This window comes from Nomascus leucogenys, chromosome 7b, assembly GCF_006542625.1.
Source record: "Nomascus leucogenys isolate Asia chromosome 7b, Asia_NLE_v1, whole genome shotgun sequence".
Classification (NCBI taxonomy): Eukaryota; Metazoa; Chordata; class Mammalia; order Primates; family Hylobatidae; genus Nomascus; species Nomascus leucogenys.
Window position 1 is genome coordinate 9,321,863 of NC_044387.1, and position 12,811 is coordinate 9,334,673.

The following is a 12,811-nucleotide window of genomic DNA, read 5'->3' on the forward strand; positions in this document are numbered from 1 at the left end:
CTAATTTTTTGTATTTTTAGTAGAGACGGGTTTTCACCATGTTAGCCAGGATTGTCTCGATCTCCTGACCTCATGATCCGCCCGCCTTGGGCTCCCAGAAGTGCTGGGATTACAGGCGTAAACCATAGCGCCTGGCCTTTTTTTTTTTGATACTGAGTCACGCTCTTGTCACCCAGGCTGGAGTGCAATGGCGCGATATTGGCTCACTGCAACCTTTGCCTCCCAGGTTTAAGCAATTCTCCTGCCTCAGTTTCCTGAGTAGCTGGGATTACAGGCACCTGCCACTGTGCCTGGCTAATTTTTTTTTTAGTAGAGACAGGGGTTTCACCATGTTAGCCAGGCTGGTCTCAAACTCTTGACCTCAGGTGATCTGCCCACCTCAGCTTCCCAAAATGCTGGGATTACAGGCATTAGCCACCGTGCCCGGCCAAAATTTTTAAGTATACTCTAGATACAGAAGTATGTGATCTGCAAATATATGCTCCCATTCTGTGTATCTTTACTTCCTTGGTCATGTCCTCTGATGCACAAAAGTTTTGAGGTCTAATTTGTTTTTGCTTTGGTTGCTTGTGCTTTTTAGGTGTTATATCTAAGAAACCATTGCCTATTCCAAGATCGTGAAAATTTGTAACTACATTTTCTTTTTTTTTTTTTCTTTTTTCTTTCTTAGATGGAGTTTCACTCTTGTCACCCAGGCTGGAGTGCAATGGAGTGATCATGGCTCACTGCAACCTCTGCCTCCCGGGTTCAAGCGATTCTCCTGCCTCAGCCTCTCAAGTAGCTGGGATTACAAGTGCCCACCACCACGCCCAGCTAATTTTTGTATTTTTAGTAGAGATGGGGTTTTACCACGTTGGCCAGGCTGGTCTCCAACTCCTGACCTCACATGATTCACCACCTCAGCCTCCCAAAGTGCTGGGATTACAGGCGTGAGCCACCGTGCCCGGCCTATACCTATATTTTCTTCTGTGATTTTAATATTTTAGTGTTTATGTTTTGGTCTATGATCCATTTTGAGTAAATTTTTGTATTTGATATAAGGTAGGGGTCCAACTTTATTTATTTATTTATTTATTTATTTTTGAGACGGAGTCTCGCTCTGTCGCCCAGGCTGGAGTGCAGTGGCGCGATCTCGGCTCACTGCAAGCTCCGCCTCCCGGGTTCATGCCATTCTCCTGCCTCAGCCTCTCCAAGTAGCTGGGACTACAGGCGCCCGCCACCACGCCCGGCTAATTTTTTTTGTATTTTTAGTAGAGACGGGGTTTCACTGTGGTCTCGATCTCCTGACCTCATGATCCGCCCGCCTTGGTCTCCCAAAGTACTGTGATTACAAGCGTGAGCCACCGCACCTGGCCAACTTTATTTATTTTTGAGATGGAGGCTTAGTCTGTTGCCCAGGCTGGCATGCAATGGTGCGATCCAGCTCACTGCAACCTCTGTGTCCCAAGTTCAAGTGATTCTCCCACCTCAGCCATCTGAGTAGCTGGGATTACAGGCCCCATCACTATGGTAATTTTTAAATTTTTAGTAGAGACGGGGTTTCACCATGTTGGCCAGGCTGGTCTCAAACTCCTGACCTCAAGTGATCTGCCCGCCTCTGCCCTACAAAGTGCTGGGATTACAGGCGTGAGCCACTGCGCCTGGCCTCCAACTTTATTCTTTTTTTTTTTTTTTTTTTTTTTTTTGAGACAGAGTCTTGCTCTGTCACCGAGACTGGAGTGCAGTGGTGCGATCTCGGCTCACTGCAAGCTCTGCCTCCTGGGTTCACGCCATTCTGCTGCCTCAGCCTCCCGAGTAGCTGGGACTACAGGCTCCCGCCACCACACCCGGCTAATTTTTTAAATTTTTAGTAGAGACAGAGTTTCACCGTGTTAGCCAGGATGGTCTCGATCTCCTGACCTCGTGATCCGCCCGCCTCCACCTCCCAAAGTGCTGGGATTACAGGCATGAGCGACCGTGCCCGGCTGACTTTATTCTTTTAAATGTGGATGTCTCGTTGTTCCAGAAGTATCTGTTAAAAATGTTATTCTTTCTCTATTGGATTATTTTGGCAACCTTATAAACAATCAATTGACCATAAATGCATGGATTTATTTCTGGATTGTCAATTCTATTCCAGTGATCTAAATGTCTGTCCTTATGCCAGTACCATAAAGTCTTGATTACTATAGCTTCACGGTAAGTTTTCAAATCACGAAGTGTGAGTGCTCCAAATTTGTTTTTATTTTTCAAGATTATTTTGGCTGTTCTGGCTTCTTTGGATTTTCATATGTATTTTAGGGTCAGCCTTTCAGCTGGGCATGGTGGCTCACGCTAGTAATCCCAGCACTTTGGGAGGCTGAGGTAGGCAAATTGCTTGAGCTCAGGAGTTCAAGATTAGCATGACAAAATCCCATCTCTACAAAACAAAAAACAAAAGAAAAGAAACAGCCAGGCTTGGTGGCATGTGCCTGTGGTCCCAGCTACTTGGGAAGCTGAGTAGCTTCCCGAGGCAGGAGGATCACTTGAGCCCAGGAGGTGGAGGTTGCAGTGAGCTGAGATCGCACCACTGCGCTCCAGCCTGGGTAATGGAGAGAGACCTTGTCTGAAGACAAAAAAATTTTTTTAAATAGGCTTTTATTTTTTATTTTAATTTTTGACACAGGGTCTCACTCTGTAGCTCAGGCTGGAGTGCAGTGGTGTGATCTCAGCTCCCTGTATCCTCCGCCTCTTGGGTTCAAGCAGTCCTCCCGTCTCAGCCTCCTGAGTAGCTGGGACTTACAGGCATGTGCCACCACACCTGGCTAATTTTTGTATTTTTAGTAGAGGTGACCATATTGGCCAGGCTGGTCTTGAACTGACTTCAGGTGATCTTCCTGCCTCAGCCTCCCGAACCCAAAGTGCTGGGATTACAGGTGTGAGCCATTGTGCCCAGCCTGTTAATTTTTTTTTTTTTTTTTGGAGATGGAGTCTCACGCTGTCACCCAGGTTGGAGTACAGTGGCGCCATCTCGGCCTCACTGCAACCTCCACCTCCCGGGTCCAAGGGATTCTCCTGCCTCAGGCTCCCAAGTAGCTGGGGTTACAGGCGCGTGCCACCATGCCTGGCTAATTTTTTGTATTTTTAGTAGAGACGGGGTTTCACCGTGTTAGCCAGGATGGTCTCGATCTCCTGACCTCATGATCTGCCTGCCTCAGCCTCCCAAAGTGCTGGAATTACAGGCATGAGCCACTGAGCCAGGCCCAGGAGTATTGCTTTAACAATATAAGGTTTTCTGATTAATAAACAGGAATGTCTTTCCATTTATTTAGGTCCTTAATTTCTTCCAACAGTCTTTTCTAGTTTTCAACGTAGAAGTTTTTTGCGCTTCTGTTACATTTATTGCTGGCCGGGCACGGTGGCTCATGCCTGTAATCCCAACACTTTGGGAGGCCGAGGCAGGAGGATCACCTGAAGACAGGAGTTTGAAACCAGCCTGAACAACATGCAGAAACCCCATCTCTACTAAAAACACAAAATTAGCCGGGCGTGGTGGTGCATGCCTGTAATTCCAGCTACTTGGGAGGCTGAGGCAAGAGAATTACTTGAACCCGGGTAGCAGAGGTTGAGGTGAGCTGAGATCATGCCATTGCACTCCAGTGTGGGTAACGAGTGAAATGTCTCAAAAAAAAAAAAATTCCTAAACATTTTATTCTTTTTTTTTTTTTTTTTTTTGAGACAGAGTCTCGCTCTGTCACCAGGCTGGAGTGCAGTGGCGAGATCTCGGTTCAAGCCATTCTCCTGCCTCAGCCTTTTGTGTAGCTGCGACTACAGGTGTGTACCACCATGCCCAGCTAATTTTTGTATTTTTTTTTTTTTTTTTTTTGAGACAGAGTCTCGCTCTGTCCCCCAGGCTGGAGTGCAGTGGCACGATCTCGGCTCACTGCAAGCTCCGGCTCCCGGGTTCCCGCCATTCTCCTGCCTCAGCCTCCTGAGTAGCTGGGACTACAGGCGTCCGCCACCACGCCCAGCTAATTTTTTTATTATTATTTTTAGTAGAGACGGGGTTTCACCGTGGTCTCGATCTCCTGACCTCGTGATCCGCCCGCCTCGGCCTCCCAAAGTGCTGGGATTACAGGCTTGAGCCACCGCGCCCGGCCTAATTTTTGTATTTTTAGTAGAGACGGGGTTTCATCATGTTGGCCAGGATGGTCTCGATGTCTTGACCTCATGATCCGCTGCCTTGGCCTCCCAAAGTGCTGGGATTACAGGCGTGAGCCACTGCGCCTGGCCAATTTTATTCTTTTTGATGCCGGCCTTTGTCCTCTGTCTTTAAGTAGGATGACCTCATCATGAATATAATACTGTCTGGAGATGTTTCTTTGGTTGTAAAATGAGAAGCCTAGGGAGGGAGATTATTTTTATGCTTCCTTATTAGTTGTCCCCTTCCTCTCCACTTTTCAGTGTTTAGTCTGTATTTTGAGATTGCTTGAGTGTCCCTATGACACGTCTGCTGGTTAATTTGCAGCCACCAGTGGGGCTTCTCTGCTATAAAGGAGATAAAGGACATGGAGAGGAATGGCTTTGGAGTCCAACAGGCCATTGTCCTGGTAAGCCTTTTACTGGCCGTGTGATCTTGAGGACGTTATTTCACCTGAGCTTGTTTTTCATTTGTTGAGTGGGGCTGTTACTGAGGATTCAATAATCGAAGTGAATGACAGCACCTGGGGCACTGCTAGCACACTGGGCCCAGTTCATAGATTGATGTGCTGTAACAGCCCAGGAGGGTCTCACTCGGCCATCCTAGCAGAAGTGCAGTGCCACAATCATGGCTCACGGCAGCCTCGACCTTCTGGGCTCAAGCAATCCTCCCCGCCCCAGCCTCCGAAGTACCTGAGACTACAGGTGTGTGCCACCATGCCTTTTTTTTAAATTATTTTTTGTAGAGATGAGGGTCTCACTCTGTTAGCCAGGCTGGTCTCCCCACTCCTGGCCTCGAGCAATCCTTCCTCCCTCAGCCTCCCACAGTGCTGGGATTACAGGTGGAAACTTGCACCTGGCCTCTAACTTTTGTGAACATCCAAAAAACTACAAACGTTGAAATCATCTTAATATTGCTGACTCTGGATTAATCTGTATCTTCTACCTCCATAACACTATTTCTGATCTGGGCAAGGGCAGCTTTCCCCCCCGCCCTTTTTTTTTTTTTTTTTAATTGAGATGGAGTTTTGCTCATCTCCCAGGCTGGAGTGCAATGGCGTGATCTCGGCTCACTGTAATCTCCGCCTCCTGGGTTCAAACGATTCTCCTGCCTCAGCCTCCCGAGTAGCTGGGATTACCAGTGCCGGCCACCACGCCCAGCTATTTTAAAAAAATTTTTAGTAGAGATGGGGTTTCTCCATGTTAGACTGGTATCAAACTCCTGAACTCAGGTCATCTACCCGCCTCAGCCTCCCAAAGTGCTAGGATTACAGGTGTGAGCCACGGCGCCCAGGGCCTAGTTTTGTATTTTTAGCAGAGACGGGGTTTCACCATGTTGGCCAGGCTGGTCTTGAACTCCTGACCTCAGGTGATCCACCTGCCTTGGCTTCCCAAAGTGTTGGGATTACAGGTGTTAGCCACCGTGCCCAGCCTCCTTCCTATTTAATGACTTCTGCCCCTACTTCCTGCTTTCATCATTGCAGTAAGAATGCGCTGGTCTAACACTTCAACCCGGCTGTCTTTAGCCAGAGGCAGAGCTTTGAAACCTGGGAATTTACTGCTTGGAAATGGGATAGAATTCTAAACATTTCCCCTTTGAGGGTTTATTCAGATGAATCCTGGGCCCCTAGTCTTAGGGAGCTGGAAGGCCATCTTTCTGGAACAGGTCTTCACTACTTCCGTTTATCGGGTCTCAGCCAAGTAGACCTGGAGCTGCTCCCTAGCAGAATGTGGTGCACTCTTCTGGGCGCCACCTCCTCCTCTCCTCCTCTCCTCCTCTTCCTGTCTCCCCTCCAACATCCAGCTTCCACACTACCCTTTCCAGAAACATTTCCAATTCCCATCAGCTAGGTTTTCTTTCATGGATTCCCTCTTGCATTCCTTGCATACATCACTTGGTACTTGGTCATGCTATCCTTCTAGACCTTAAGCTGGTTGAGGGCAGGGCTGCATGCTGCTCATGTGCTCTGCCTGGCCTGGCACAGGTGTAGCTGCTTCATGGATATCTGCTGGGTCACTGAGCTGAAGCAGGTGGATGCTTGATACATTTCCTGGGGCTGGCTCTGATTAACGCTGAGTGAGTTCACCTCACATTAAGATGCTGGTAAGGTGGCTCATGCCTGTAATCCCAGCAATTTGGGAGGCCAAGGTGGGAGGATCACTTGAGTCCAGGAGTTCGAGACCAGATTGGGTAATATAGCAAGACCCTGTCTCTATAAAAATTTTAAAAAGTCAGCCAGGCATGATGGTACACACCTTTGAGTCCCAGCTACTAGGGAGGCTGAGGTGAGAGGACTGCTTCAGCCCATGAGTTTGAGGCTACAGTGAACTACAGTTGTGCCACTGCATTCCAGCCTGGGTGATGAGACTGTCCTAAAAAGAAAAAAAAAAAAACATGGTTGTTTTCAGACTAACATAGTAGCAACAGGTCAACATATCTGAAATCCTTTAGCAGTCATATATGGTTAGTGCAAATCTCTGTGATAAAAGAAAGATCTGGAATTGATACCAAAGCAGCTCAGTACTTTTTAGTGTACTAACATTTAACAATTTGTTCACAGCTACTGCAATGTTCAGATGGAGGATCAATAATCTCTCCATTCTTTGAGCATCTAGCGTTATTACTGGACTCGTGTAATCTCTCTCAGCCTTCTAGGTTTTATTTCCACATTTTCCTTCCCTTCAACCCGATTCCAGCTGACTTCTTTATATGCAGTTAGCAAACAGGAGTGTTCCCCTTCGTCTTCTGTTTTTAAAAGACAGAGTCTCGCTCTGTCGCTGAGGTTGGACTGCAGTGGTGAGATCTCGGCTAACTGCAACCTCCACCTCCAGGATCTGAGAGATTCGCCTGCCTCAGCCTCCCGAGTAGCTGTGACTACAGGTGCCCACCACCATGCCCTGCTTATTTTATTTTTAGTAGTGATGGGGGGTTTCACCATATTGGCCAGGCTGGTCTTGAACTCCTGACCTCGTGCTCTGCCTGCCTTGGCCTCCCAAAATGTTGGGATTATAGGCGTGAGCCACCATGCCTGGCAAGTCTTGTTTTTTTCAAGAAGTTACTTGGGACTTAGGCAGATATGATCCGTCTTCTTTGGTCCTCCTTCTCATCCCTGTAAGATGAAGGTGATTAGAAGACCATGAGGTCATCCTTAAGGGGTCCTGTATCAAGGTGTTAAGTAGGTATCACTTCCACCTTGACTGTTAGCTGGTACCTGCAGTACTTTTTCCCAGAACTTTGGACAAATTCACCAAGATCTACTTGTGAATACATTATACGTAGTAGATTAAAGAGGCTATAAGCTAATGATTTCACTTTTTCCTCTGAATCCTAAGCATTAGGCACTTAAACGGGTGTACTCCAAGACAAAGATGTGTTATCAAGCGAAACAAAGTCAGGGTGTCTGTCTCACACAGTTTATTTAACAATAGGTAATAAGAAATCAAATTTAACAGTCTATACAGTGATCCAAAGTTCATATTTATAAGTAATCAACTTTAATTGCATGATTTACAACAGTTGAGGGTTTTTGCTCTCTATTTTCAAGTTTTATAGAAAGTGTGTGTGTGTGTGTGTGTGTGTGTGTGTGTGTGTGTGTGTGTGTGGGTAGGGTAAGGAGGAAGAAAGCAAGCAAAGAAGAAACCCCCAGGGACATTTTGCGTGTTAAAATCATCCCACCGGAATCGTTTCTTACCCTCTTTTTTTTTCCTTTGTTAGATGTAAAAATAACGAAAAAAATTCTTTCAAGAAACAGAAACCACAATATATAATACATCAATTTGGCAGCTGCCCCTGTATATTTTTGAAAAAGTCATTTTTCTCTCTACATGTACAAATTATTTTAATACTTGAAGTTTTACGCTCAGACTTACAGAATAGAAAATTTTCTGGAGCACAAAAGTTGACTTGAGGGGAAGAAAGGGAGTTTTTTTGTTTTTTTTTGTTTTTTTTTTAAACATTTTTTAAAAGAATGAACATCTTTGCACCCAGAGAAAAAAAATTGGTATTTTAATATATATTTATATATATTTATATATATATAGAATGTAATTTTAAAGTAACATTAACCCCTTTTGTCCTCTGGTTTTAGAAATGTTTTAACTCTTCCATAAAGTGAGGAAAATAGGGAAAAATGTCAACCATCTGCACCAGTAAATAATAACTATTAATATTACATATGTTCATTAATTTAAAAAAAATAATAAAACCTATTGGAGGTGCAAGGCAGGAGCATATTGTTTGGCTTCACAGGCCTCAGCCTCCTCCCAGTGCACACTTGAACCACACACACAAGGGGGAAAAAAGGCTGGTGGTAACCAGCCATAACAAAAATATATTCTTTGTATTCTATCATCCCTCAGGTTCATCTTGCATGTTTGCTTTAAACCACAAACGGCTACTGCACAGTTCTTATGTGTTCCAAGGAAAATTGTCTTTTAGGCTACGAAAGATTCAAAAAAATTGTTTTCAGTACAAAAAGTCTTGTTAAGAGAAAATAATTTTTTTGCTCCCAAAATACTACAAGGTGTCTCTAGTGTATGTCTAGTGTACTCTGTGAGAGGTTTGAATTCAAGTCTGAGTTATCGGTGCTGAGTCCCAGGTCCGTGGCGCTTGCACCATGGAGGTTTGCCATGCCTGGATTACTAGCAAGCTGAGAAAGCATTGAATTCTGGTCCGGGCTGGCAAAATGCCCTTGTTCCATGGGGTTGGCCTGGGCAGCTACCAGTCCAGGATGTGGGGAACTTGTCTGTGGGGAAACGTGGTGTGGAGAAGGCTGAGGCTGCATCCTTGGGGAAGGGCTGGAGTGGGGGGGCTGGGACTGTGGCCGTGGAGAAGGGACAGGCTGGGGAGAGCGCACTTGATTGGAGAGAGAATTAGGGATCTGCTGGCCTTGTAGGTGTGGGGACTGGGCCTGATTTGGGAGCATATGCTGTTGGGGGCTCATGGGGTTGGGCTGAGCAGGGGACCCCATCTGTTGCTGAAGGAGTCGCTGCTGATAGGCCTGTAGACTGGCACCTGCCTCTGCTCCCAAGGCCTGGGGAAGCTGGCCCATCTGTCCCATATTTCCTTGTTGCATCTGTTGCATGTGATGCTGCATCCGCTGCTGCTGCTGCTGCTGCTGTGGTGGGTAGCCAACTCCTTGGGGTTGCTGGAACTGGTTATGGTTGGCCATTCCAGGGCCTATTCCTGGCCCTGCTCCTTGTTGCTGCTGCTGTTGCATCATCTGTTGTCGTCTCAAGATGTCTCGGAATTGTGAAGGCATGGTGTTGTGGTTCATGTTCATCTGCTGAGCCTGGGGGCTCATCCCTCCCATGGGTGGCTGGAGTTGCTGCTGTGGTTGCTGCTGGGGCAGGCCAGCCCTCTGGACGCCCGCCTGCATTGGATTCATGTTCTGCATGGCTGGATTGGAGTGGACCCCCTGCTGACCTGGCATGGTAGGTGGCTGCAGCCCTGGCTGCCCCTGGGGCATGCCAGGCTGCCCAGGGATGGGTTGTGGATTAGAGTTGGCATACTTGGCAGCCCGCTGCTTGATGAATGCAGCCAACAGCTGGGGGTTGGCGTGAAGGATACTAAGCACCTGTTGCTGCTGTAGGGGAGAGCTGGGAGACCTGAGAGTCCGCAAAAGGTTTTGTAAGGCTTGTTGAGACACAGTGCCTGGTTTGAGTGGGCTCACACCTACCTGGCCCAATCCTGGTTGTGGAGCCATGTTCAAGGGTTGACCATGCTGGGCCACTGACATCATGGCTGGCCTTGGCATCCCAGACTGTAGTTGCTGGGGCTGAGGCAATCCTCCTTGGCCCCAGGGTGGCTGTTGCTGCATCCCTGTCGGTCCCATCCCTGGCTCCAAATGCCCGCTGGGACCTCTGGTCATGGGAGGTGGGTTCATACCCATGGGGGCCATAGGAGTCATCGGGGGCATCTGGTGTTGGATTGGCCTTTGAAAAATTTGCACGTGGGCCATCTGGCGCTGCGTCTCTGCTGCTCTCTGAATCTGCATTGCCATTTCCACTGCTGCAGGTGGGGGCCCTGGAAGCGGTGGCTGAGCAGTCTGAGGAGGGGTTGGAGGGGTCACCTGGCCTGCTGCCTTACCCTGGGACACAGGGCCAGCAGCTTGAGTCCTGGGCAAGTAGGGTGGCATGCTGTTGGGAGGGGTAGGCTGAGGCTGAGAAGTGGGCTGGGGCGTCTGCGGGGTGGTTGGCTGTTGGCCAGTTGGTGTCGTTGGGGTGGCAGGAGTGGGGGAAGGGAGGCCCTGTTGCTGCCCAACCACACCAGTCCGCTGCATGCTGGCCATCCTCCTGCGAAGCATCTGGGCCTGCTGTAGTCGGTGCTGCAGCTGTTGCTGCCGGAGCTTCTGCTTGATGTTTAGGCAGAACGGCACCGGGCATTTGTTCTCCTGGCAGTGCTTGGCATGGTAGCAGCAGAGGGCAATGAGCTGCTTGCAGATGGGGCACCCGCCATTGGTTTTCCGTTTGCAACCCTTGGTATGCTGCACAACCCGCTTCATCTTCTGGCAGGATGGCAGTGAGCAATTGGCATTCCGACACTGGCAAGCATGGACCAGAGACTGGATGCAGCGCTGGATACTTAGGCGGCGAGAATCGCCTGGGCTCTGGGTGGCTGCAGCCTGCTGGTTGTTGCTCTCATCATCTAAGCCAAGACCTAGTTTCTCCATTTTGTGGTCATGGTTTTTAGTGTTATAGCAGGTGATACACAAGTCATAATCCTAGGGAAAAAACAGGAGGTGCAGGTAAACTCTCCAAGACTTAAGTCATTCAAAAGTATTTTAGATATTCTGTTTGGGCTAGAAAAGCCCCTTTCGTAGAACAAAAAACTAGCCTCTTCAGCTCTGCCCCTCAAACACGAGGCCAAGCCCCTAGCATCCCACAGGCCTATATAAAACATGTGGCTGCATGGCCCCTCAGAACAACCCTGCAGAGCTCACCTCCTTCCCACAACCCGGTGCCTACCTCACAGACAGTACAGTGCCAGCGTGTCTCCACATGGTGCTTGCATTCATTGCAGGTGTAGACAAAGCGGTCCTGGCTCTGCGTGTGCAGCTCCACCAGCATGCACATGGTGGACCACTGGGCTCTTCGGAGTGAAGAGAACTCCAGGTGCTTGTCCCTTGCCAGTGTGAGAAACGCATCCCGACCATCCATCAGATCGCAGGGGATGAGAGGGTCAGGATCAACAATGGGAGGCAGGGAGTTGGCAGCAGGGCCAGCAATGAGGCGGATCACAAAGAAGACCTGCAAAACAGACAGTGTCTTTTTTTTGAGACACAGCCTCGCTCTGTCATCCAGGCTGGAGTGCAGTGGCGTGATCTTGGCTCACTACAACCTCTGCCTCCTGGGCTCAAGCAATTATCCCACCTTGGCCTCCTGAATAGCTGAGACCACAGGCCCACACCACCACGCCTGGCTAATTTCTGCATTTTTTGTAGAGACAAAGTTTCGCCATGTTGCCCAGGCTGGTCTCAAACTCCTAAACTCAAGTGATTTGCCTGCCTCAGCCTCCCAGAGTGCTGGGATTACAGGTGTGAGCAGGTACAGCAGGCTGAGCAATGAGACTGGCGAACGCTGAGTTAGTTTCACCACCATACGCCTCCTGCTCCTTTTCCTGCTTTACCTCTTTGGTCTCGAGACTGACTATAAATAGAACTGAAATGCACATCCTGTGATTTTTTTCTCCTTCATTCAGTAACTCCTTCAGAGTAAGAATGGTTTGGGTGAGGTACAGCACCACGCACAGTGGACATTTTGCCTCAAGGCAGTCTACTTTAAGATGCAATCCATGGTTTAACCTCAATCTAATTACAACAAACCAGACAAATCCAAATATGGAGACAGTATGAAAAACAACTGGCCTGGACTCATGAAGGTCTGTGTAACTTTTCCTACAGGTTTGGAAGGGAATGGAATGGATAAAAAATCTTAGTTCTTGTTGACAAAGCAATACAATTCTTGTTCATTGAAGTTTGAAAAAACTTGTAACAACCATCAATTCTCATAATCATTAGTGTAAAAGGTATAAAAAGCTGGTATTACATATGTATTTGACATTAACTAGTATATAACTATAAACACCTATTAAAGTAATAAAATGTAAAACATCACCTTAAGAAATTAGGAACATGTGAGAAACTGCTGTACTGATAACAGATTATTCATCATTTGTGCACACTGGCAGCCACACTCACAGTGTCTCTGGCCAGCAATGTTCACTGCTTCTGCCACCCTACAACCAGGCCAATACTTGGATTCACAACCTAAATTTAAACAGTCATGGAATGTGTCCACAATTTAAGTCAAACCTATTACAATATATTCTAAGGGCTTTTCCCAACTGCCTAGGATTCTGTGGCATTACTTACTGCAGTAACTATGAATTGTTAATAATCATTACCTAACGTATTAGAACTCAGGAATCCTTCCATTTCACTAGCATGGCTGAGATAATGGTTATTATCATTATTACATCATAGCCCATTATTCTAGGCTAACAAAAAAGGGGTGGTGATGGGGGGGAGCAGTGGGGGAAAAGATACTTTGAACACCTATGTATATAGGTGTTCACCATTATAACATCATTATAACAAATTCCTCTCTAAAAAAGATTTTGTGTAACTATTTCTCTCCCAAAGAGACTGGTCAA

The 12,811-nt window shown here is 47.4% G+C and overlaps 1 protein-coding gene across 1 annotated transcript in view; it reads right to left on the reverse strand.

The window, feature by feature from the left end:
- Window positions 1-7,556: 7,556 nt before the first annotated feature.
- Window positions 7,557-12,811, reverse strand: part of EP300 (E1A binding protein p300) — a 93,352-nt gene continuing 88,097 nt past the window's right edge. Inside the window, exons 30-31 of the mRNA XM_030815480.1 lie at window positions 11,125-11,406; window positions 7,557-10,880 (exon numbers count right to left, since the gene is read on the reverse strand). Coding sequence (XP_030671340.1) covers window positions 8,688-10,880; window positions 11,125-11,406 — 2,475 coding nt within the window. The 3' untranslated portion in view covers window positions 7,557-8,687. The remainder of the gene's footprint in view (window positions 10,881-11,124; window positions 11,407-12,811) is intronic.